The 24,752-nt window shown below is 34.9% G+C and overlaps 1 protein-coding gene across 2 annotated transcripts in view; it reads right to left on the bottom strand.

The window, feature by feature from the left end:
- Positions 1-1,991: 1,991 nt before the first annotated feature.
- Positions 1,992-24,752, bottom strand: part of RASSF8 (ras association domain-containing protein 8) — a 78,859-nt gene continuing 56,098 nt past the window's right edge. For both annotated transcript variants that reach the window (XM_090386720.1, XM_090386721.1), the window contains exons 4-5: positions 19,661-19,820; positions 1,992-2,697 (exon numbers count right to left, since the gene is read on the bottom strand). In XM_090386720.1, coding sequence (XP_090242846.1) covers positions 2,591-2,697; positions 19,661-19,820 — 267 coding nt within the window. In that variant the 3' untranslated portion in view covers positions 1,992-2,590. The remainder of the gene's footprint in view (positions 2,698-19,660; positions 19,821-24,752) is intronic.

Here is a 24,752-nt window from a genome sequence, read left to right as displayed (position 1 = left end):
ATGGAAGGTGTGTTCGTGACCATTTGAACAGGCATTTTGGGCATCGATCGATTGGCCGTGGTGGACCGTTGCCTGCCCTGGCCTGGCCCCCACGCTCACCCGATTTATCGAGCCTTGATTTCTTTCTGGGGGGGGGGCCTCAAATCTATCGTGTATGAATCGCCTGTGGAGACGGAAATGGATCTCGGAGCGAGACTCATCTGCACTGCTGCTACTGTCAAAGAAACTCCAGGTGTGTTCGACCATGTCCGCCAATCCATGCTGTGTCGGTGTCATGTATGCATGGAGTCTCATGGTGGAACCTTCGAGCATCTGTTGTAACATCATGAAATGCATCCATCTCGTACTCCATCGTTAATATTATGTCAAATAAATGTTTGCTACTGTCTTGTGTCATTTCTTTTTCTTGTGCCTCTGCTACTACTTTCTCGTGACATTTCCGGTTATGGGTTCCTATGCGATTCACATTCCTTTAGATATTACCTACCGCCCCTAAACGTTTGTACCAATATTTTTGAGACACCCTGTATATGTTGCAATTACTCCATTTGACCTGATCAAGATGATTTCTCAACAAAACATACATAAATAAAAGAATTCTATATGTTGCTGTCAAAAATTTGTAAAACTGAAAATGAATCTTATTACTGACATTTAAATGTCAATGTTAAGATTCATTTTCACTGATTAAAAGGTAACTGTTAATTTTTATTTACATTTTTACATACAGTTAGCACCACCTGTGCATTCATAAAACATGATCCAGGAGTAGTTTTATAACAAGAAAGCAGTGTTATATACAATCATGTTTTGGGCTAATACATTTACAGAATTTAAGTGAGATTGTTATCTATAGTCAACCTCTATACAAAACCTTGTTCTAGGTGCATGACCTTTGGACAGAGATTTGCTTACAGGCAAACATTTCCTCTTAACAATTTAAGCAAAGTAATACAGTTACAACTGCTATTTACTTAGTGTATATTCAAAACATATTTGAATATTTGTTTTGATATTAAAATAATCAAAATATAGTATAATTCAAAACAAATATGAATGTTTCCAGTGAACCTTCTAAATGAACAAAATTACAACATTATTATGGATGAGTGCTATTTCCTGATTATCTAGGAGGAAACCCTTTTTTTTATGGGCTACATCAATATATGAGAAAGTGCAGTGCATTCTGTTGCATAAAGCCATTCTTTCAACGCTCCATTTCTATCAGTTAGGCTGCTACAAAAACAGGAGGGATGTTTAAACACTTCAGTATCATGTAGAGAATTTAGGGAAGCATATTTCCTCTGCTCATATTATAAATGGGGGGGGGGGTTAAGTCAGTAAATCATAATTCTTGCCTCACTTGTGCATCAGTGAGGGGGGGGGGGAAGATCAACATCTACCAGGATTAGCTCTCCATGTTAAAAGCCAGCTAATCAGCAATGCCCTAACAGATCCTCTTCTCATATGGAAACTACCTTGAACACAGCATTCTGCATAACCACCTAAACTACCATAACCCCTCAATGAAAATTTAACTTTATACCATTTCCTGTATTATTCAGTTGTACTGAGTCTTTCTTCCTTTGTCACACCACCTGCATCATATCCTTTAGATTATACACAATGAATTCTCTCTTGATACAAAAGGCATAAACCATTATCTAGATTTGTATAACTGTGTATTGTAGATTTAATAATAGCAATCAATGCACACTACTGTGATTTACACATTTTATTAACTGCATACAGAATATACATTAGGCAGCACTTTTATGATGTACCATGAGCTGTACAATCTTACAAGATTTTAAGCCTTTCTGCTTGTATTTAATACTACATTCTTCATTTATTTTAGGTTACTCTTCAATATAGTTACCAATAATATAACTATCAACTTTTAAAAATGAGTTCTTTGCAATAATGAGCCTTGCTCAGTTAATAAGGTTACTATAATAAGAACTAAAAAGAAATTAAGAGGCATCTCCTTTTAATTTCTTATTTTAGCATAATTTGAGACATGATAATTTGCGTAGTTATGCAGTTAGACTTTTTTTTTTTAATTTGGAAAGTAATATATTAATTCCAAATCTCAAGTAAAAACATTGTGGACCATTGTGATCCATCCATCCTATTCTTACGAGATTCATTTAAACTTCAAATTCTGGAACAAACAAACACAATAATGAATCAAACCAAATAGTTTATAGTGTGTTAAAAAAAAATTTAAGTGAATACTAAAGTTTTACACACTTTTTGTTTTCAAGTGGACTTGAAAAATAGATTATCCAAGTGCTGGAGTGTTATAAACAAGAACAGCACACTTTAAATGAAGTTCATTTACTAAAAGAAAATGTTTGTAACGAACACAAAGCAGCTTAACTGGGGTGGGTGTAAGGATTAAGAAACAATTTCAGAGTTTGAGTTTCTCTTTCTTCTGCAGTAAGAAATTAGTCACAATCCAAGATGAGTAATCCCTTTGACAAATATACCATAAGACAAGAAGGATGTGGTGGCAAGTTGTTTTACATTTTCTGTACAAATTCGAGAATAGTGATCTACTAGAATTTCTGAACCGAGTGCATCATCTTTACACCCAAACTCCATGTGGATTTTTATTTGTTGGAACAGCATTTTCTAACTGCCTTGGAGAGCCAATAATCTTCCTAGAGCTACCTGGTCGATTGTGAAAGCTTCCTGAAAATAATATATATATACACACACATACATATAGGAATGTATATTAAATTCATATAGTACTCTAAATACATAACCTACACATATCAAATGAAATTGATACAAATTTGGTATTTAAATTATTCTTATAATATACAAAAGATAACATCCTACAGCATGCTGTCATTTTCTTCTTGCTATCTTTTGTTGGTTGGTGTGAGAAACCCATCTAATAATATGGTTGTTCACAATAATAGTTTGATAAACTACATGTATTTGAAGGGTTTGTTTCTCTTGCTTTGATGAAGTGGGGTGAGAGAGAGAGAGAGACTTACGAAAAACCTTGTGACCACAAGTCTACAACTCAAATCCAGTATTAGACTGCAATATTTCTAAGATGATTACTAATCTTAAGTCTTTTTAATCCTTTAAGATACAACACTTGTGAGTACTGCTCCCTGTTACTTGCCATTTGTACAAACTTTCTGTTATTTTGAAAAAAAAATAAATAAATACACACACACTATGGATATTTATACTTTTGGCACAGTCACTTCAGCCATAAAAAGGCATATATAACATTCAATTATATCAGGGAATTATTCAAACAATTTATCTTTTAGGTTTCTTTTATGCTTGTGCAGTAGCAATTGAGGGATGTAACCTCAGAAGACATGAATTCTATGTATAATGCTGCATTTTTTAATACTTAATTGCTGTGTATTTTGTATACATATTAAGTTATGAATTTCCTTATCAATGCATCTCACAACCTACAACAGATATTTAAATGAAAATGAAGTGGCATGGGAACTTAATACTGAGTGTACATCCAAGTTTCACTATTTTGTAAATAGATGCTGATTTCAGTTCCTATGCACAGAAATCATTCCTGGAAATAAATATTTTACTTTACATTTGTTTGCTAATACCTTAAGTGCTACCACAATACTGACTTATACAGTAAATGCATAACAACACAGCTTAAATTAGAAATAAACAAAGAATGGAACACCATTCTTTGTTTATTTCTAATCCACTATTCATAAAAACCAAGTCTAAAATAACAAATTACTGGAACACCATTGCACTACAATCTAAACATGCTACAGACTCCATACAACTCACATATAGTCTCCCTACAGTCTGTATATATAAACCCATTTAAATATTTCTAAATGGCTAAAAATTGAATATACAGCAGACTCTTGATTTACCGGGATGCATCAAGACTCCAAATTAAAAATCAATCAGAAATCATAAAATTCAAGTAATAACTAGAATAGGTATAAACTGATGTTTGCAGGTCATAAATAAGCGCCGTTATAAGTCGTCATTGGGAGATTAACGTACCTATTATCTTGCAACCACCACTGTCTTCACACCTGTCACTCAAAAAGGAAAAAATAAATAAATAATTGTTTACTTTAGTGTGTTGAGCTGATTGGTGTGTTCTGTCGCACTGCAAAAAGACAAATTTTGTTTCGTTATTTGTAAGGGTTGTCGAAAATTTTTATAGTAAATATATATATATATTTTTTTGTTTAGAAATCATGAAAATTATGGTTAATGAAAAAGAGTTGTGCATTCAATTAAACAGAAACTTGAATATTCAAAAGTTTGAAAACGGTGCATGTTAAATCTTTAATGAGCCATTATAATGTTGGTGACCAAACCATACGCAACATTGTAAAAAATAAAGGGAAGCATCATATTGGATACACGAGTAGTGCGCGGTAAGTTTCTCCCCCCCCCCCACTTTTCATATATTGTAATTTTTTTTTTACATGTTTGCATTAACCAGAAAATCAATTATCCAGGATTTTTTTTTTTACCATCTATCCTGGAAAATCTAGAGGCTACTGTATTTATTGTCAAAAATAATGACTAAAGTTAATAATCAATGCAACTACTATTCCTAATCTTTAACTAGAAATGATTATACTTTGCAAAATTATATTCAAAAGCCAGTTAAGAAATAATGATAAATTAGCAAAAAATTCTCTAAAGAGTACTAGCAGTAATAAATCCATATGGAAACTTATTTATTATTATTTTTTTTTTTTTTTTTATTTATTAATTATTATTATTTAGTTATTTATTTATTTTTTGTTTTTATCATTGTTTTGTTTGGATTTTTTTTTTTTTTTTTTTTTGGCTGGTGCAGCATAAGCCATAGGCTTTCTTGCACCATACGGCCGTTACTAATACTAATTAAGAAAGTAGTGCGACAGTTCAATGGTACAAATACAATTTGTATTCACCCAGAAGTAGTTGTGATAGAAGGTTGAAACAAATACCATGTATTACGCTTTTTCAACGTAGTCACCAAACAAAATGACACATTTTTTGACTATTCTTCAAACCATGCAGCAGAAATCACCTCATCATCAATAGCAAGGTGTCATCCCCGAAGGAAGGATGTCAAGGCAAGAAAGAGAAAGAAATCTGAGGGTGTAAGGTCAGAGGAATAAGCAGGATGTGACAACATTTCAAACCCACATTAATGGGCACACCTCACTACAGCATGCAAAGAATGTGCAGGGGGCATTGTCATGGAGCAGGCACACACCTTTTGACAGCTTTCCCCATCTTTTTTCTTTCATAGCAGCACATATAGCATTATGAGGATGTTGGAATAATACTTCATGGTGACAAGTACAGCCCTTTTGAAGGTAATATGTTAGTATTCACCATGCTGATCCCAAAACACTGACAGTATCACCCTGCCAACACTTGGTTTCACCTTTGCCTTTTTGTGGGGTGGTGATTCTACATGCTTCTATTGATTTCACATTTATTTAGTTTCGGGATCATAGTGATGGATCCATGTTTCATCCAGGTTGACTACCCAAAAAAAAAAAAAAAAAAAACTCTTGGTTTTCCTGGCACATCAACAACATTTCATGTGCATACTGTGCCCTCTCTCTTCCTCCTCCTCCTCCTTTTCTGGGTAAGGGTCAGAAGTCTGGGAACCCATCTAACAGACACTTTACTCATATGCAGCTGTTGATGGATGATTTTCTTTACAGATCCTACACTAATTTGGAGCTCTGCAGCTAGTTCTTTGCTGCTAATACTGCAGCTAGTTCTTTGCTGCTAATACAGCTGTTAATGCCTCAGTTTTTGCAATTCTGTTACTAGGCATCCTGGAATTTCTTAATCATGCACTGAGATTCTTCCACATTTGAATTGTTCATACCAATGTGCAACAACACTGAACTGGGAAGTCTTACAGAGACCATTTCTTTGGAAATTGTTTTGGGTGTCCCCCTCCTTGCAAAAAGAAGAATCTAATCACTAATTTGTATTCCACATTATCCACTGTGACACCTCATCACTTCATTGGAAAAAGAATGAATTGTCAGATCGAAGCCAAATTTTGTGTGGTTTCTGTAGAGATTAAGTTATCACATACAAAAAAATTATCTTTCTATCACAAATACTTCTGGGTGAACCTAAATCTTTTTGACTCCCCCTTCATAATTACATAAATGTATATTACAGTGAATATAAATAAGCAAACTTTTACTTGTTTACATTACAATGTTAGAGGTAAAGAAATCTGAAGAGTTTGAAGTAATGCTCAAAAAGTTTTGACATAGTCAAACTTGATTATACCATTGTTGAGGGGACAGCAATATTCTTGATTTATAACTGAGTGGCACTTCTAATTAAGGTTGAAATTTTAAATTACGCTGAAATCAGTAGATATTTAATTAAAAGATATAAAATGCAAATACATCACACATAGTTATGACTCCAGTTACACTAAATAATGTTTCGCTTTAATTGGTACTGAATAAACTAATTTACATATATCCAATAAAACAACAATTTATATATAAATATTATTACTTGTACAGTATATTGCACATTTAATAATAACGTATTATCTAACAGAAATAATCTGATTATTATTATTAGGGGTTGTTTTTTTGTGATCAGAAGTCTTTTCCAAATCATATATCACACTCAATATTTTCAATCTGTGAAATACTATAATTGGCTTAAGTGTTTTTCAGTAGTAGTGTGAACTTTCAGTACCACGTGTTCATCTCAATCTCCATTTTTCCTCACCCATTTGATTCTTTGCTTCATTAGTAGCACTGTGTCTAAATCAGTGATTTAGATCCACACGATTTGTTTTGCAAATTCATTCTGATAAAAGCAAGTCTTCTGCATTACTATCACTTTCAACAGAATCAAGTCCTAGGTACAATATAGTTAGGGAAGGACATTGCGTGGTTGTTTTCCCATGAAGGTTAATTACTATATTTAATAACTACTCTTATATCATGTGAAATTAATAATATAGTTTATTAAGCTTATAGCCCAAAACACTGTACATTAAGGTGACGTTTCAGGCATCTTACTGATGCCCAGCAGCATGGTCTTATGATGGATATCGGTAAGATGCCTGAAACATCAACTTAAATTTATAGTGCTTTGGGCTATAAGTTTAATAAACTATACTATTAATTTCATGTAGTATAATAGTGGTTATTAAATATAGTAATCAATCCTAAGCACTTTTACACTAAGCATGACGAATGGCTTATTCTACTGCATCCAGTAATGTTATTGTGCAACCTCTTTCTCTCTCACCTTTGCCTTTTTGTGGGGTGGTGATTCTGCATGCTTCCACATTTATTTAGACAAGACAAGCAATCATTTTAAGCAAAATCAATTTTTGGAAAATGAGATTTGGAACTCCTTACCACCCCTTGATTCATAGGTTGCAAGACACCTATGTTTGCTGAGTTTGATGTTTTTATACTTTGCTTTTGCCCACTGTGTGCTGTATAATTGTCTAAAAGAATTTTTTGATCATTCTCCATAATTCATGATCCCAGTGAAGGAGCTCAGATTCAAACAAAGCCTTTTCATTTCTGAGTTTTTTCCTTTTATTTGTGCTATATACGGGGTGATTCACTACCAGTGCGATAAACTTGCAGGAGGTGTAGGGGACACAAAGACAAATCAGAATCACATAGCATTGCAGGGTCCAAAATGCCTTCGTCATGCGGTAGAGGGAAGTCGCGTGAACAGCGATCCCACTGGAAGTCAGCATTTGCGAACCGATTCCCGAGGCAGTAGGATGGACGAGTATTCAAACGTTGAACTGGCCGACATGCACCTCGCGTATGGAGCTGCGGACTGTAATGGGCGTGCCGCTCTGCGCTTGTACCAGGAACATTTCCCGCACAGGCGTGCTCCTCATCATACGATTTTAATCGTATGATGAGAAGGTTACATGAGACTGGTTGTTTCACGAGAGGTACCATGAATCGAGAGCGAACGACGAGGACGCCAGACAATGAGGAGAATGTCCTACGTCTTGCAGAAGGCAATCCGAGTACGAGTACTCGAGCGATAGGCCAACGATTGGGTATTTCCCAATCCACTGTATGACGGATACTGTCAACAAACCAAATGAGTTCATGCCATCTGCAACGCATCCAATCATTGGAGCCTGCAGATTATCCACTCCGGAGGACTTTTGCTACTTGGTTTCTTCAACAGAAATGGTTTGCAAATGCTGACTTCAGCGGGATCGCTGTTCATGCGACCTCCCGTTCAACATCCTCTACCAAAATTCTTTCATCATGCGCTCTACCGCATGACGAAAGAATTTTGAACCCTGCAATGCTATGTGATTCCGATTCGTCTTTGTGCCCCCTACACCTCCTGCAAGTTTATCGCACTGGTAGTGAATCACCCTCTATATCAAACAGGTAAGTAACTTTTTAAAATTTCTGAAACATTGCAGATTTTTAGATTTTCTTATTACAAATGTTTCTTTTCAGTGTCATTCAAATTAGCACAAACAAGGATTGTAATATGATCTCTTTAGAGTTTACCACCTATGCACTGTTCACCCTTGAATTTTAATGCTCTATCAGGAGTTAATTTCAAAAGAGTCACCTCATCTGCCTTAACAATGTCTTTGTCTGCATATCCTACACACACACACACTTTGGGCCATACTGAATTTAACTGCAGAACAGTTGTACTGTTCCTGTCCTTTCTAGTAAAATGCATCTGTGAGCATGGGCTTGGCACACCCAGGGTCCTCAGCTAGATATCATCATTCTTCTCTTTCTTGGTGATTCCCTTCTACTTCTGACTCTTGCATTCTCCCTGGGAAACTCAGGAACTTTTTTTTTTTTTTTTTTTTTTTTGGTTGGTGCAGCAAAAGCCTCAGACTTCCTTGTGCCATATAGCTAATGATGATAATAAAAGTGGACCATTTACCAGGATATTTTCACTCCTTTATTGTTTAAGCCAGTTTTAAACGAGCCTCGTCAACATCAGAAGGTTTAAGTTTATGTATGTATTTCATTTTCGTGAAATTATTTTCAAATAACTCCATGTTTGGCATACTATGGCCACAGATGCCAATATGCCTAATAAATCCCCAAACACCACCTTGTTTTTTTTCTGTTTTGAATTCCAAATGGTGTGCACTATTGCATTTATTAAGTTAAATTCATGAGCAACAACACATTTCTTCCCATTTTCTATTTCTTTGATTCTATCTTCAACACTGAACTTTTCACCTTCTGTCCACTGTAGAAATATAATATATGGTGAAAAAAAAAACCATATTAATCTTTGTAAGAATGATGCCAACTAACTGGAATTCAAAACAAAAACAATATTCTCTAGCAGAGGCAACTACAGGTATGTAATTGCAACTAAATGCTCCAGAGTTTGTTCTTAAAAAGCAAACTTTCAAGATCATTAATTTCTTAAAGTAAAGGCACTTCTCTGTAAAAGTGCTTCATATGAAGCACTTTTACAGAGAAACCAATTTGCAGTACAGTACTAAACAGGCAGCAAAGAATGGCTCATAATGTAACAAGGAATGTTACATAATTAACACCTCCCCCCATGTACACACATACAGCATTAATAAGAGTGATTGTCATGTTGCCACCTATGCATGTAGGTCACTGTGTAATGTAATAAAATGTCACAATGTAAACTTTTAAAAGAGCAGTGATAATTACAAAAGTAGACACTGGTTCTTAATGCAGATTTCAGTGTAATACATTAACAGTACTGTCAGGATGTGAAAGGCGTCTGTAAAAAAAAAAAAAAAAAAAAAAATGGAATCAACTTATACAGAGAATACGTACTGCTGGTTAGTTCACTCAAAAATTTGACACAGGCAAGGTGTACAATTTTAAAATGACGTGGTAACCACAGAAAAATGGCACAATTTATATGGAGATTTTTCTTAACTGATTAATTGACACATTATAGTTGTGTTATTGTTGTTTCCAATATGACTTTAACCCAAGCTTGGCTGTAGTAGAAATATGAGAAACATCAGCACAAAGATTCAAGGAGCCTCTATCCAATAGATTAGCAATGGTAAAATAAAATAGGCAAGTAAAATAAAAACAAGATTGGAAGCATGTTCCATAAAATAGCACTGTTCTTGTTTCTCAATTTAATCAAACCTGGCTCACTTCTATAACTACTTTGTTAACTTGCTCTCCTCACAGAGTTTCAAGGACTTCCTCTCATCATATACAGAATTTTTCTCTGTGCGATGTAAGAGGTGTTATCACCACTAAATAGTTGCCTGCAGTGCAGTATGGAGAAAATGCTGTTACCATCTAGTACAAAAATGTCCAGCAAATATTACTCATGGAAGAGAATATTCACTGGTTAAAAAAGAAATCAGTGCTTCAACTGAAAACTAAACTTGAGTAAATTGTCAAAAAGGTGACAAGCATCAGTTATTGGATTTATCAACAAGTTAACTGTATATGCCATAGAAGACAAGAATTTATGGCTCCTAACCTTTGCACTTTCCAAAAGCAGATTTCATATTTTTATTTATTTCTGTTCAAATACAGACTGGACTTTAAATTGTATTTTGCTGACAGTGAAGTAAGAATAAACAACTGACAATCACGAAATTTTACTTTTCAAAAACACAAAAGGTAAACCCAAATTCAACGTAAGCACATTCATGTTGAATGCCCTGCAACTCTTTCACTTTTCTTCCAAATCTCAAGGAATCTTTGAAGCTTTGTCATGTCATAGGTAATAATGCTAATCTCAGTTTTTTTTGCTTTCTTAAAAAGATAAAATTATATGATCATTTCTGACTGTACCATATTGCACCTATCACTGATAAGTGCAATATGGCCTAAACAGCCCTCCATCTGATGATAGCATCCATCTCATGATAATGTGTGACAGCAATAGAGGCCTATTCCCAAGTAAACTGATATTCAGCTTTTGGCATTAGTAGAGGCACATGATGCTTCTACAGCAAAAGCAAAAAAAAAAACCTTCCTATTTCACTGATCCATTCATTCCAAATGTTTGTCTAGTTCTGCCTTGAATTTATTTAAGCTATCAACTTCCGCACATCTATTCTACAATTGTCTTTCCTCAGTTTGAATCTATGTCCCTCAGGTTTGTAATCTGAGCAAGAGAAAGAATCCATCAGCATGGAGCCTGCCCAATCCATTCAAGGCCTTATACACCTCAATCAGATCACCTTGCAGGTGCCTAGTCTCCACCCACTGCAATTTGCAGAACTTAAGCCTTTCTTCGTAAGAGCACCCTTTTTTGTTCCCCTCACCAATCATGTTGCCCATCTTTGTACTCATTCTAGCAACTCTACATCCCTCCTAAAATGAGGCTTCCAGACCTGTATGCAGTACTCAAGGTGTGGCCTGACCAGTGCCTTATACAGAGGGATAATCACCTCCTTATCTCTGCTAGCAAAATTCCTGTATATCATTGACAAGACCCTATGATGTATTCTGGCTGCCTGTCTGCACTGCTCAGAAAACTACATATCTGACTGCACAATTATCCCTCAGGTCTCTTTCATTTTCCATTACCCTGAGTGTAACACCACCCAGTTGGCACATTTCTCTGGGATTACTGCTACCCATATGCAGTACTTTGCATTTGTCAATATTAAACTTCAGTTGTCATTTCTCGGCACATCTGCCCAACTTTTCCAGATCCTGTTGTAGCAGCATACTACTAGCATCATTACTGTTATTAACAACCCTGCCAACCTTTGACATTAAGCTTGATATACCTTCATTAATATCACTGATATTAAACAAATCCGTTGAAAAGCACAAAATTCTCAAATTTTTTATCAGAAAAAAGCAAAAACTTTTTTTTAATCAGGATTTTTACTTTAATGTAAAAACTTACATAATATACATTTTTATTCAAATACAGCCATAGGATTGTTTACCAGAACAGTATGCTTTAAAATATTAGTGCACCTGGGGATTTTCCTAGATATGAATTTCTGAGGAGCATAACCAGAAAAACAACAAGAGACAAAATCAGCAATGATGTGATTAGGGAGAGAATTCAGGTTTAAAAACTCCAGAATAGGATTGAAAGGTCCACTTGAAATGGTTTGGATATGTGATGAGAATGAATGAGAGGCATTTACCAAGAAGAAAGTTCGATTTACAATTAAGGGACAAAAGACCAAGAATGGGGTAACAGAATGATAAAGACCAATGTCATTAAGAGAGGAGGAAATTGGAGTGAAATCAACGATGGGGAGAAGTACACAGACAGGGAATAGTGGAGAGGCTTCATACATCAATCCATGGAATAGCAGAACGATGACAGATGATGATGAATTTCTGGTTTGTCTGTTAGACAGCACCAACTGATTACAAATGCTTCAAGAAACTACTGTTTCAGACTATGAACTCTTCAGAAATGTTGGATTCAAAGTAATTGTTTATAATAAGAGCATTTCCAAATTTTTATCAGAATGAGTTATAAGTGAGCCTTTGTTTGTTTTAACCAAAGATGAATATCCTCTCACTCAGCAGTGCTACAAGGTAATGTTAAAAGGCCAAGCATGAACTATGTTAATTTATTTCATGTTTTCTTATGCACTTGACAAGTTCCTTAATCAAGGACCACTTGCACATCAATTTATTCTTCTTTCATGATAGCACCTGAAAGGTCCTCACACTGAAACTGGCAAAACTATTAGAGCAAAAGTATTCATTTCTTTATCTCCAAAGATACTGGAACCTTGTCTACAAAAATTTCAATTTGAAAAATAATGCACTACCAATTGAAATTTATGCTACCTTGGCATTTAAGAAAAAAAACATTTTTTTGGTGTGAACCACAGTCACAAGCAGCAATAAAATACTTCTTCACGGAACAAAATAACAGAATCTTCTCTCGTTTTGGTTTCAACATGAAGCTTATCAGTTGATCAACTATGAATTATTCAAAATTATATCCTCCTTAGGATTATGGACATTTTTCGTTGCCCTCATTAGTGATTGCTTATTTCTGTTTTAAAATTTGCATATAGTATTCCTTGTTATTTTTAAATTGTTTAAAGAAGAGGTTAGAAATGGAAAGTGCTTGCATAACTTTCCTCACCACTTTGAACTTTTCTTTAAACAGACTTATCAGAAGTTACTACTATTCTATTGATCAAGTTAAACATTTATTCCAAGTTAGGCGATGTGTACACATATGCTTCAAAACCTTTTTTACTTCAGCAGCATATATTGATTGAAACTGTTCAACACATTCGCAGTGTTGAACAGTTTCAATGTGCTGCAATTTTCAGGATGTTGAAAAAAAAAAAAAATCAATATTACAACATCCCCAGAATTAATTCCAAAAATTCATACATAAAGGTTGGAAATTTAAAGTTTGGTAATTCATTAGTAATTCATTGCTAAAAGTGAATATTTACTTTTGTGCTGAGCTGCGAATCAGAACAGATCTTAAAATTTTACCAAAAGTTTATTCATGTACATAAACTAACATCAACACAAGCAAAGAACAAATAAAGCTGTGTGCTAAGTCTATAAACAAACACCAAGCATAACTACAAAGCATTCAATCAGTGTGACAATACTCAGTAGTTGTTAATTTCATGTGCCCTTAAGTAAGTTTACAGCATTCACTGGTTAACCGCTTAAGAATGACCACTCGTACTTCATTAAGGCACAGCGCTTGGGTGCATTTTGAACTCAGATATGCATTAAATGACCAACAAATATTCACATACTTCAGAAAAGGCATGCCATCAACAAACAAATGAATCAGATTAACAAGGAAAGCATATTATCACCAATTACTCAATCTACCTTGCTATCCTGTTTTAAACAATACATCATAACAAAGGCATCGCACATGCTTTCGGGTTGGTTAGAAGATGCCCAATAACCCGTAGTCTCCTTTATCAACGTGGCATGAGAACAAGAAGCTTTAAGTTTAGAGGGTATTTTTTGTGCAAGCAAGATCCAGTTGTTGCAAAAAAATTTCCTGCAAAAAAATTTCACTACCTGTAGCAGTATGATTACTACTATTTGTAATAGGTAAAAATGGCATGGTTTTCAAAGCCATCAGTGCCTTCCCTCTGTCAGTCTGTCTGTCCAATTTCACAAACAATACTTGCTGGTTTGTTCTTCCACACTAATATTTTTTTTGCTACTTGACTATCAAGGAAATTTCTGAACAATGGACTTGCATTCTCAGACGAAGATTATGTTTTATGATAAATGATATTAATAAACATTAAGCACACATGCCACTGTCATCTTCATTTTAAAATGCTACATCTTATTTCTAATTTCTTTCTATGCATTGCAAAAACTTCTTATGCTTATTTGTTTGAAAATGTCTAATTATATCACATTTCCCACCCCTTTTAATTTAAAATTCACATCTACATCTACTACAAAAAGCCAGTGTGTGTTCTTTTTTCTGATTTTTTAATAGATGAAAAAAAAATTATGTGCTTACATATCTTCTTAATCTAAAAGTGGAGGAGAAATTGTTGAAGTTAAACATAAGAAATGCACCTGGGATGGATGGGTTCTATCCAGTAATATTAAGGATGGCAGCAAAGGAAGTAAGCAAACCCTTAGCCATAATTATGAGAGCATTCTTGGATTCAGGGGAGGTCCCATGGACTGGAGATTAGCAAATGTATCCCCAATTCACAAAGGCGGATCAAAGGGTGACACAAGTAATTACAGACCTGTTAGTTTAACTTCTGTTCCAAGGAAAATAATGCAGTCACTGACAAATGCAGAAGCAGCTAGACAAGATTGCAGTTATAGTTCAGATACAGCATGGGTTCGTTAAGGGGAAATCTTGTCTGGGATTCATCCTCTTGCTCAGATTATGCACTTGAGGGGGCATTCAAATTGAGAAAAGACAGTTGCAGAATAGATATGTGGAAATTTGCCTTTATGTAGCAAGTGGTTGGTTGCTTGAACAAACTTCCCTCTGTCGTTGTGGAAGTTGGTAGCTTAAATAAATTCAAGGAAGAGCTGGATAAAATTTTGGATTTTATATAGGCAAAATGGGAAGGATTTTTTTTTTTTTTTTGCCAATGCTGTATAAGCTTGCTTTCTTGCATCATATGCCATTACTAATGCTAATCAGTACACTGTGTTTCTTTGGTATCTTATGCACTGTGACATTGTTAAATCAAATTTAGCTTTGCACTACATTATTTTTTAATGCAAAATAGACTAGCACTTCTGACAGCCAATTTGTTAACATGAGTTTAAAAATAATTTAAAGCAAAAATTTTCAGTATTGTTTTAAAAATTCAAAATTTAACAAACCAAGTCTTAGTTTTGCTATTTCTTTCTCTGAAAACAATGGAGAATAATTGTTAGAATGATGAGCAGGAAGATGGATAAAAAAAAAAAAAAACAGGCTCCATCATAAATCTGTAAAGTTGGCAGCTGTGTAATAATCTTTTGCAGACAATGCTGCTTTCCAGTCCCCCCCCCCACACACACACTGGTTCAAGCATAAGGAGATGAGGAATCCACCTGGCACAAACATTAAACATGTAATCCTTTGCTGAAATTTCCAAAATACTCAGATGCTTGGACAGCACTTGAGTATTTTGATGTTAATGAACAAGAGCAGGTGCAACTTTTTATTGTCTTCTGAACAGGTAGCCTTGTCATCAGTTGCTATAACTCCAGATTTTCTTCTCTCGTTATCAACCTTTGAACCAACCAAATTTTTCAAGCAGCACACTATTCCTCTTCCACATTCATCAGACAAGGTGTGGAGGCAAAAAAAAAAAAAAAAAAAATTGCTGATGGCATCAGAGTTTTTTTTTTTTTGCACACTTTTAGTAGAAGAAAGGAAATCATTAATCTAACAAAAGAATAAAAACAGTAGTTATTCATATAAAAAAAAAAAGTAAAAAACTTTTGTTTGGAGATCCTTGTCTCACAAGTTGTACCCCATTTTGGTAATAGCAGAATGCAAGGGACAATAGATTTAAAATATCACACAGAAACCCAAAAAGGAAAACAAAATCACGACAACGCTGAACAATATTTTGAATCAGGAGCAGTTATCATTCATAGAAAAAAAATCCCATCAGAAAAAAAGCATTAATATTATGCTAACTAATATTAGTCAATATAATACTGAATTAACAATTAATTATCTTCAGGAGTACTCAAACAGATAAAGTGGACTTTTGAGATGAACTGGCCAATGACAATCCCAGCACTGAAATCCACTCCCTCACTGCAACGGAAGCAAAATTAGTATTAGTAAAGTGGTGGTAAATGATGCAAGAAAGCAAGCTTATACAGCATCAGCAAAAATGAAAGGAAGGGAACAACACTTTACATATCACCTGTCCATCCCCTGTAGTCGTTTGTCTGGTTCTTCCTTGAATTTATTCAAACTACCCACTTCCACAACACCAGATGGAAGTTTGATCCAACAATCAACTATCCGCTGGATTAAGGCAAGTTCCCTCATATCACGAATATTGCATAGAACAGTTACAAAACAATGTAAAGTACTGAAGCCTATAACAACTAAAAGTTCATCTGTAATAGTGCCACAGAAAAGGTTAGGCTGGCAAAGGCAGATTATGAGAAATTGCTGGCAAAGGGAGCAAAGGGGGGGGGGGGGGGGGAATAAGGAATTCTTCACATATATAAATGCAAAGAACAGAAGGACAAACCAGATTGTACCCCTATGTAATGGACGTGGGATAGCATTAGATACCCAAGCTGAAGTTGCAGATGAACTCAACAGTTACTTTACATCGATATTTACAGAAGAAAAAAACCTTTACATCAATGAGAAATTATGGGAGTGAAGTTGAAAAAAATTTAATTAATGATGTTGAAATTTCACATGTTTATTTAATGAAAAATACTTTCAAGCCTACAGGCCAGTAACACTCATGGGGTTGATGGCATATACCCTATACACTTAAGAGAGGCAGCAAGTGAGTGCATTGAACCATTCAGGCTAATTATGAGAGCAATACTGGACTCAGGAGTGATTCCGTTGGATTGAAAAAGTGCCAATGTATCTCAAATACATAAGGGTGGTTCTAAGAGTGAAGTGGGAAATTACCAGCCGGTTAGTCTAAATTCAGTAGTAGGGAAAACCATGGAGACAATGATCAAGGGTGGAATTCAGGATCATTTAGATAGAAATGGAATTCTGAAGGATACTCAGCATGGTTTTGTAAAGGGAAAATCATGTTTAACTAATCTGGTTAGCTATTTTGACAGGGTCACTCAAGAGCTGGACTTAGGAAATAATTTCAACATTGTTTATTTGGATTTCAGCAAAGCATTTGACTCAGTCCCACATGAGCTTTACTTTATAAGCTGGAATGGGTTGGAATCACAGGGAAAATCTTTGCATGGATAGCTGGATGGCTTCAGGGTAGGAGGCGGACGGTTGTGATAAATGGTTATTCCTCAGAATGGGTTGAAGTAAAAAGTGGGGTTCCCCAAGGATCAATATTAGGACCACTGTTGTTTTTGATTTTCATAAATAACATCAATGCAGAGATAGAGGGTGTAATGTCTAAATTTGCAGATGATGTAAAGATTGCTAGAGTAGTTAATGATCACCGCCAAGCAGAGCTTCTTCAGAGTGACCTAGATAGACTTCAGGAATGGTCAGAAAAATGGCAGCTATGCTTTATTCCAGCAAAGTGTAAGGTATTGCACCTAGGGAACAGTAACCCCAAAATAACTTATACACTTGGCAGAGTTGAACTAAAGCCAGTAGTGGATGAAAGGGACTTTGGTATTAAGATACGGTCAGATATGAAGTTCTCCGAGCATTGTAGACTGATTGCAAGGAAGACCCACGGTGGCCTATCAATGATTTATCGAACAATTACGGGTAGAGATAAGGACATCATAATCCCATTATATAAGGCTATTGTTAGACCATAATTGGAATACTGTGTTCAAGAATGGAGACTGTACCTAAAGAAAGACATTGTGCTTTCTTGAAAGGGTCCAAAGACAGGTAACTAGCCTGGTGAGATCGGCAAAAGGGCATCCATACGAGGAAAGACTTTGAATATGTAGGTTGCAGAGCTTAGAAGTTAGGCACCTCAGAGGAGATTCAATTGCGGTGTTTAAGGCTCTGAGAGGCATGAGCAAAATGAATGAGGATGAAATTTTCACAGTTATAAATGATTCTAGAACAAAGGGCCATAATTTCAAGTTAAGGAGGGAGAGATGTTTAGACTGGATTGCAGGAAGTTTTATTTTAGCCAGAGAGTTATAACTTACTGGAACAAGTTACCTACATGGGTGGTAGAGGCTGACAGTTTGGTGAAATTCAAAAGGTCAGCTGGATAATTGCCTACGGGAGGGTGCCTCCGTAGCCAGGTGGGCAGGAGCAGCAGTGCCCAGCACACACGTCTTGATTAGACCGGGGTTAGAGTCCATGACCACCAAATACCGAGGATGCGGAAAGGTCAGGGAATAACCACCGTATATCCCCAGAGCAATATGGCCTTAGTTGCCAATGCTCCTAAAAACCAAATAACATAACATAACATAGCAAGGGACAATAGATTTAAATCTATTGTCCCTTGCCTACGGGAGGAGGGAAATGCATAAGTTGTCTATTTCCTTTTCTCCTATTAATTTCTTTTTATTATTTTTATTTTATTTTTTTGGCTGGTGCAGCATAAGACATAGCTTCCTTGCACCACGTGACCACTGCTAATACTAATAGTCTGAGCAAGAGGCAGGATTCCATCAGCATTCAGCTTACACAATCCATTCAAAATATTTAATACCTCAATCACATCTCCTCACAGGTGCCTATTTTCCAGATACTGCATTAACTCAGCCTGTCTGTTAAATTTCTTCCCATACATGCATAATCAATGATTCAAAACCTCCAAGTGCTTGAGGCTGATCAAAGTACAGGAAATTGGTTATACTTGCCTAAAAGTTGCAATTTCAATAGTTACTATACATGAACTTGTGAACTCATTGCATATTCAATTGTGTGATGTTCTATATTGTGTGTTTACTATAATTTTATTATTGGTATTACAAACTATGAACTCTATTGAATGATTGTCAAAAACCTGTGAAAAAATATTATTCCATAAGTGTTTAAACAGTCGGGATTAAACTGACGCTTTTGTTTCATATATCCGTAGCAGAGAATATACAAAAATGAGCTGTACACTTGTTAAATATAAATGAATATCTGTGTGATTCAGCTTACCATATAATGTTAAAACTTAATGCGATGTCGTATAAGAGTCTCATCCCCTAAAGGTTACCTTACATTTTGCTGTGATATGTATGCCAACCTTATCCACCTATCTTTTATCCAGAATACTATTTTGTTTTGTTTAATGGCAAGCTTTAATTAATGTCATTAAGTTAATCAATCTTATATATTAAAGTTAATGTATATTATCAGTGTTTATCTTCCTATCAAGGTTAAGGCCACATGCTACGACTGTTTCTTTGTATATGTACCATATACTAATTTTATGTACTGTAGTATGGAAAAGGAGATGAACTTATATAAAAAAAAAAAAAAAAAAAAAAAGCATTAAAATTTCAAACTACATTAATATCAAATTTTAAACTATATTAATATAATATGGAATTCATGTGCACTTCAATTAGGATATTAGTATTTTTTTACTCACCTTCATAAACAAACTTTCCATCCTCGGAAGGGGCTAATGTAAGAGACTGAAGATTGGCTTCTCTAAGTTCCTTAATTAATTTCTCAAATTCCTTTTGTTTGTCTACCATTCTCGCTTCTAAAGCTTTAAATTCCTCACCGAGTGTTTCTAAAGAAACTTTCTGCAGTTGGAAAAGTCAGATTACTAAATATTTATTTACATACATGCACAATATACAACAGACACATAAAAGAAACAACTCCATCTACTCTGCTTCTCCACAATATCAAAATATTGCAATGTAAATGAGTGTTTAGGAGAGGCTGGTGGTGGTCAAAAAGTTCTGAGAATAGGGTGTATATAGTATAAATTAATAAATTATTGAAATGGTTATTTTGATAGCTTAATATCTTATAAAATAACATTAAAATAAAGTGTATGTCAATGTCTTGTGCAGTTTCGGAAATTTATTTTTTTATGGTGTGAAAAAAAAGAATGAGCATACAACAAATCAAGCATCATTCAGTAATCAAATTGTTGACCAAAGAGGAAAAAAATAAAGAAATCCATGAAAGAATGACTAGTGTTTTGAGAAGTATTATCCAGTTATGCTACTGTTGCAAGGTGTCAGCAGAGTTCAAAAGATCCCAGGAGTCAGTTCAGGATGATCCAAGGTCTAGTCAACCATATGAAGCAATCAATTCTGAAAAAAATTGCTGTTACCAAAAAAAAAAATTTTTAGAAAATAGAAGACCTGATGTGCCTGAACTTGCAAAAGTACTTAACATTTCCCATGGAAGCATTTTAACGATACTTGAGTATTTGGGAATATTCGAAGTTTGTGAAAGATGGGTCCCAGAAACCTTTCCATTTACAAACATCAGCAGGTGGTATCATCAAAAAGGTATCTGAAATTAAACCTTGCTAATTTTTTATCTTGCTTGGTGACTGGTAATGAAACGTAGCTATGTTTTTTATGATCCTGAACTCCAACCCGGAAAGTTTTGAACCCAATCATCAGCTGGAAGCACTGGCCTCACTTTTCTAGGACACAAAGGAATGCTGTTAATTGATTACCTTACACCTAAAACCACAATAACAGGGAAATATTACGTCAAAGTTAAAAGCTGTAATTCAAGAAAAAAGATGAATCCAGTTGTGTCATCAGCTTTTGCTTCTCCACAACAATGCACCTGTTCACAAAGCTTAGGTTTCCCAGGTTTTGTGAATAGTCATAACTATTCACAAAATTTATGATTCGAACAATTAACCTCCCCTATACAGCTCAGATCGGGCACCCAAAGTAGTAGCTATAATTTGTTCAGAAATATCAAGTCTCATCTTCACAGAAGTCATTTTAAAGATGAAGAAAAGCTAAAAACAGCTGTAGAGGCTTGGTTTGGTGCCCAACCCAAAGGAGTTTTTTTTTTTTTTCAGATCAAATGCAGTAAGTGAATTGAAATTTGGGGTGAATATATTGAAAAATAAATAAACATACAATTCTATATCTCCTGTATCCCATTTTCAGAACTTTTTGACCACTCGTCATAGGTACTGAAGTGTGCATCTGAGTTTGGAAAACTAGAGATTAGGTATTTATAGGCAGGAGCAAAACAGGCAAAAAAAACAGATGATTTTTTTGGGACAAGGAGGAAGTTTCCAAAATCTCCACTGCACTAGAAATTAAATTTTACTGACAAAATGCACATTACATATTAAAACAGTCATAGATTGTTTACCAGTTTACCTAACCAAATGTACCATTAAACACCAACTAACCAATATAGTATGCTTTTAAACATTAGCTTAACCGGCATTTTTCTGTCTCTGGTTTTCTGTTTGGATTGTCTTTTAGACATCAACTGATTATGATTGCTTCAAGATACTGTAGCAGACTTTACACCTATTCAGAGATGCCGAGTCAAAGTTTTGTTTATATAAATGGCATTGCTATTCAGATTTGGCTGTCCAGAGCATTTCTAAAACTGCATCAGAAAGTGAAGATTTGAATTCAATTTTCTTTTCATCTGGTTGAATATTCTCTGATACTCTGCATTGCTGCGATAAATTATTAAAATGCCAAGAGTTACTTACAGTAGCTTGTTTTATTTCGTTCTTCCTTGTGAATTTGTCAATGTCCAGACCAAGGATCACTGTACACCAGATTCTGTCTTTTATAGTAGGTTCTCACATTGAAATTGACAGAACAGATCCGTAAAATATTTATTTCTTTACCTTCAATAACATTGAAAAATACTGTATTTTTTTGTTTTCGTGAAATCAATGTTTCAATTTGGCTCAGGAAAAAAAAAAAAAAAAAAAAAAATTCTCCAAATATAATTTTTGGAAGATTTTTATTTTTTTATTTTTTGGGTATTTGTTTATTTACCATATATATAAAACAGCTTAGTAAAGTTTAACTGCATTAATGAGCTAAGGAGCCTCTTGTGGATATCAACAAATTCTTCCAACTGCATCGATCTTGTGCTCTATGCAAACCGTCATGCCCAGAAATGCACTGATCCTATCCTTCCACTCAGTTACAGGTTTTCCTCTGCTCCTCTTCCCTTCAATTTTTTCCTGTCAACTCTTTTCAGGTTCCATCCTTCACATCCATAAGCAGTAACTGGAAAAAATAATGAATCAATGATTCTCAGTTTCATCTTTAGGGGCAGATTTTGATCTCTCCATACTGTACTTACTTTGAGTTTTGAGCTGTGCTTCCACATATGTATTTCCTTATGTTCAGTATATCAGTGTTCTCTATTTATTATTATATTGTATTATTACTGTTAACCCCTGGGCTTGGTGGCCATTAAGGGCAACACTGCAATGTATCGGATTGTATTATCATTATTATTGCAATAAAGATTTCTAAATTTCATAAGATCAGTGACCAACGTTTTAGTAATTGCCTGACGTCTCTTTACATCATTTCAGCAGTGACCATTTTTATTTATTCTTGATCCTAAATAATAAAATTTATCAACTTCTTCCATATCTTGTCCATTAACCTTCACTTTACTGGAATCGAGATTATCACCAATCATGACACTCAGGAACAGTTCTTTTTTCTTACTTGCTTCACATATTCTCCTCAGAATTTCTTTAAGATGATCCTTGGAATCGCAAATTAGCATAGTATCATCTGCATAACAAAGGTTGTTTATCTTCAGTCCTCCAATTTTAATGCCAGTGTCCCAATTTTCCGAAACATCACATGATATCTTAGGCATAAAGATTAAAAAGGTGAGGCGACAGAATTGCAGCCCTGCCTGACACCTTTAGCGATTTTGAAAAAGTGTTTCCCATGTTGGTTCTTACAGTTCCTTCCTGTTCCTGGTATAGTAGCTTAATCAGTTGAATTATGTGGATTGGAAATCCCACATTAGTCATTGTTTCCCATAGTTTCTCATGTTGAATACAATCAAATGCTTTTGAATAGGTAGGATAGACGTGCGGAAATTTGCCTTTAGCCAGCGGGTGGTTGGTTGGTGGAACAGACTTCCATCCCTTGTGGTGGAGGTTGATAGCCTAAATAAGTTTAAGGCTCAGCTGGACAGGTATTTTGAACGAACAGAGGGGTGAAGTGGAAGTGGGTTTTTTTTTTTTTTTTTTTTTGGCTGATGCTGCATAAGCTTGCTTTCTTGCATCAAATGCCTCTACTAATGCTAATGCTAATGAATAATCTATAAAACACAAGACTACTGGAATGTTGAATTCTTTGCATTTTTCAATAATCAGTTCCCGACTTAATATCTGATCTGTGGTTCCTCTGTCCTTTCTGAAACCTGTTTGCATACTGCATTAACCTGTTTTGATATTCAATACATATAACCTCTGCAATTTTTTTTCTCTCCCAATGATTTTTGTAATTTGATTGACACAAAAGGCATTCTTTAGTTTGGCATTTATAGACTCAACAATGCAAAGAGATGTAATTTACTTTCTTTGAAAATAAATTACATTATGATACTTTAGGTTATTCCTCAAAAGCAAAATGTTTTATACCAATATTTCTCAAACTGCTATTCAGAAATTTCTTGGGGGCACAAGTTATAACCAAATTTTATCTAACCTGTTAATAAAGTTTACTACGTAACTGTATATATGATAAAAGACCTGAACCACTGGGGTGTCATAGTACTCTGTATTTCAAACATACTTATCTTGATGATAATAAGTCTCCAGATCCTTATGGCATTTCTTTCCTCTTAAAATCGGTTTCAGGATTAACTCCTGTATATTCATTACACTTTTATTCCCTACTGTACGGAAATTTGCTCACATCCAGCCAATTTCTAAAATGGGTATGTGATCTCTCCCTTCCAGTTATCATCACATTTCACTTATCTCAATTCTTTCCAAAGTAATGGAGAAAGCCACTGACAGCCAATTCTTACACTATCTCGAAACTTTGTCTCATGAACAGTTGCCAGTATGGATTCATTATGTGTGGATCTAATGGTGATATGACTTGTGTTACTCATCTCTGGACAAATTCCATGGAAAGTTCAGGGAAACTGAAGCAACTGCTCTCAGCATTTCTAAGGCTTTTTGATACTGCATTTGCTGTTCTGTTTCTTTGCAAGGGGCTTGCCAATTTTCTCTCTGATTGCTTATTCAGAAAGTAATTACCATCTCTCTATGATAGCAGATAGATTTTCAACTCTTCAGCAAATTTCAGAATTTCTGTTCTTTCACTCATACTTTTCATTCTGTATATTAAACCTTGTTCCTTAGTGAAAAACTTGTTCCTTAGTTTTGCTGATGATAGCACAATATAACTTTAGTGATCCCTACACAGTATTTAGGTGCAATTAAAATGATACCTTCCTTGTTTTCACTAAAGAAAATTACATGCCATCAGCTGAACTAGTAAAACTGCTTTACAAATAATGTACTTCCCCCACTCCATCCACTCAATAAACAAAGTTAAATACTTTGTTTTAGGAGACATGAGTAGCTGATTTTCAGTGCAACACCAAAAGCAACTTACGGAAGCATTACTTCCAAAGGCAGTATTTGTGAAAGCTAGTCAAGAATAAAACTTTTGTTCATTTGTGCTGCCTTTGGTTTGATTTAGTTTGGGAAAAACAGCCACGTATTCTTC

Source organism: Mastigoproctus giganteus, chromosome 12, assembly GCF_048544385.1.
Source record: "Mastigoproctus giganteus isolate SK-2022 chromosome 12, ASM4854438v1, whole genome shotgun sequence".
Lineage (NCBI taxonomy): Eukaryota > Metazoa > Arthropoda > Arachnida > Uropygi > Thelyphonidae > Mastigoproctus > Mastigoproctus giganteus.
Note: the sequence above shows the minus strand (reverse complement) of the source record. Positions and strands in the feature narration are given on the sequence as shown.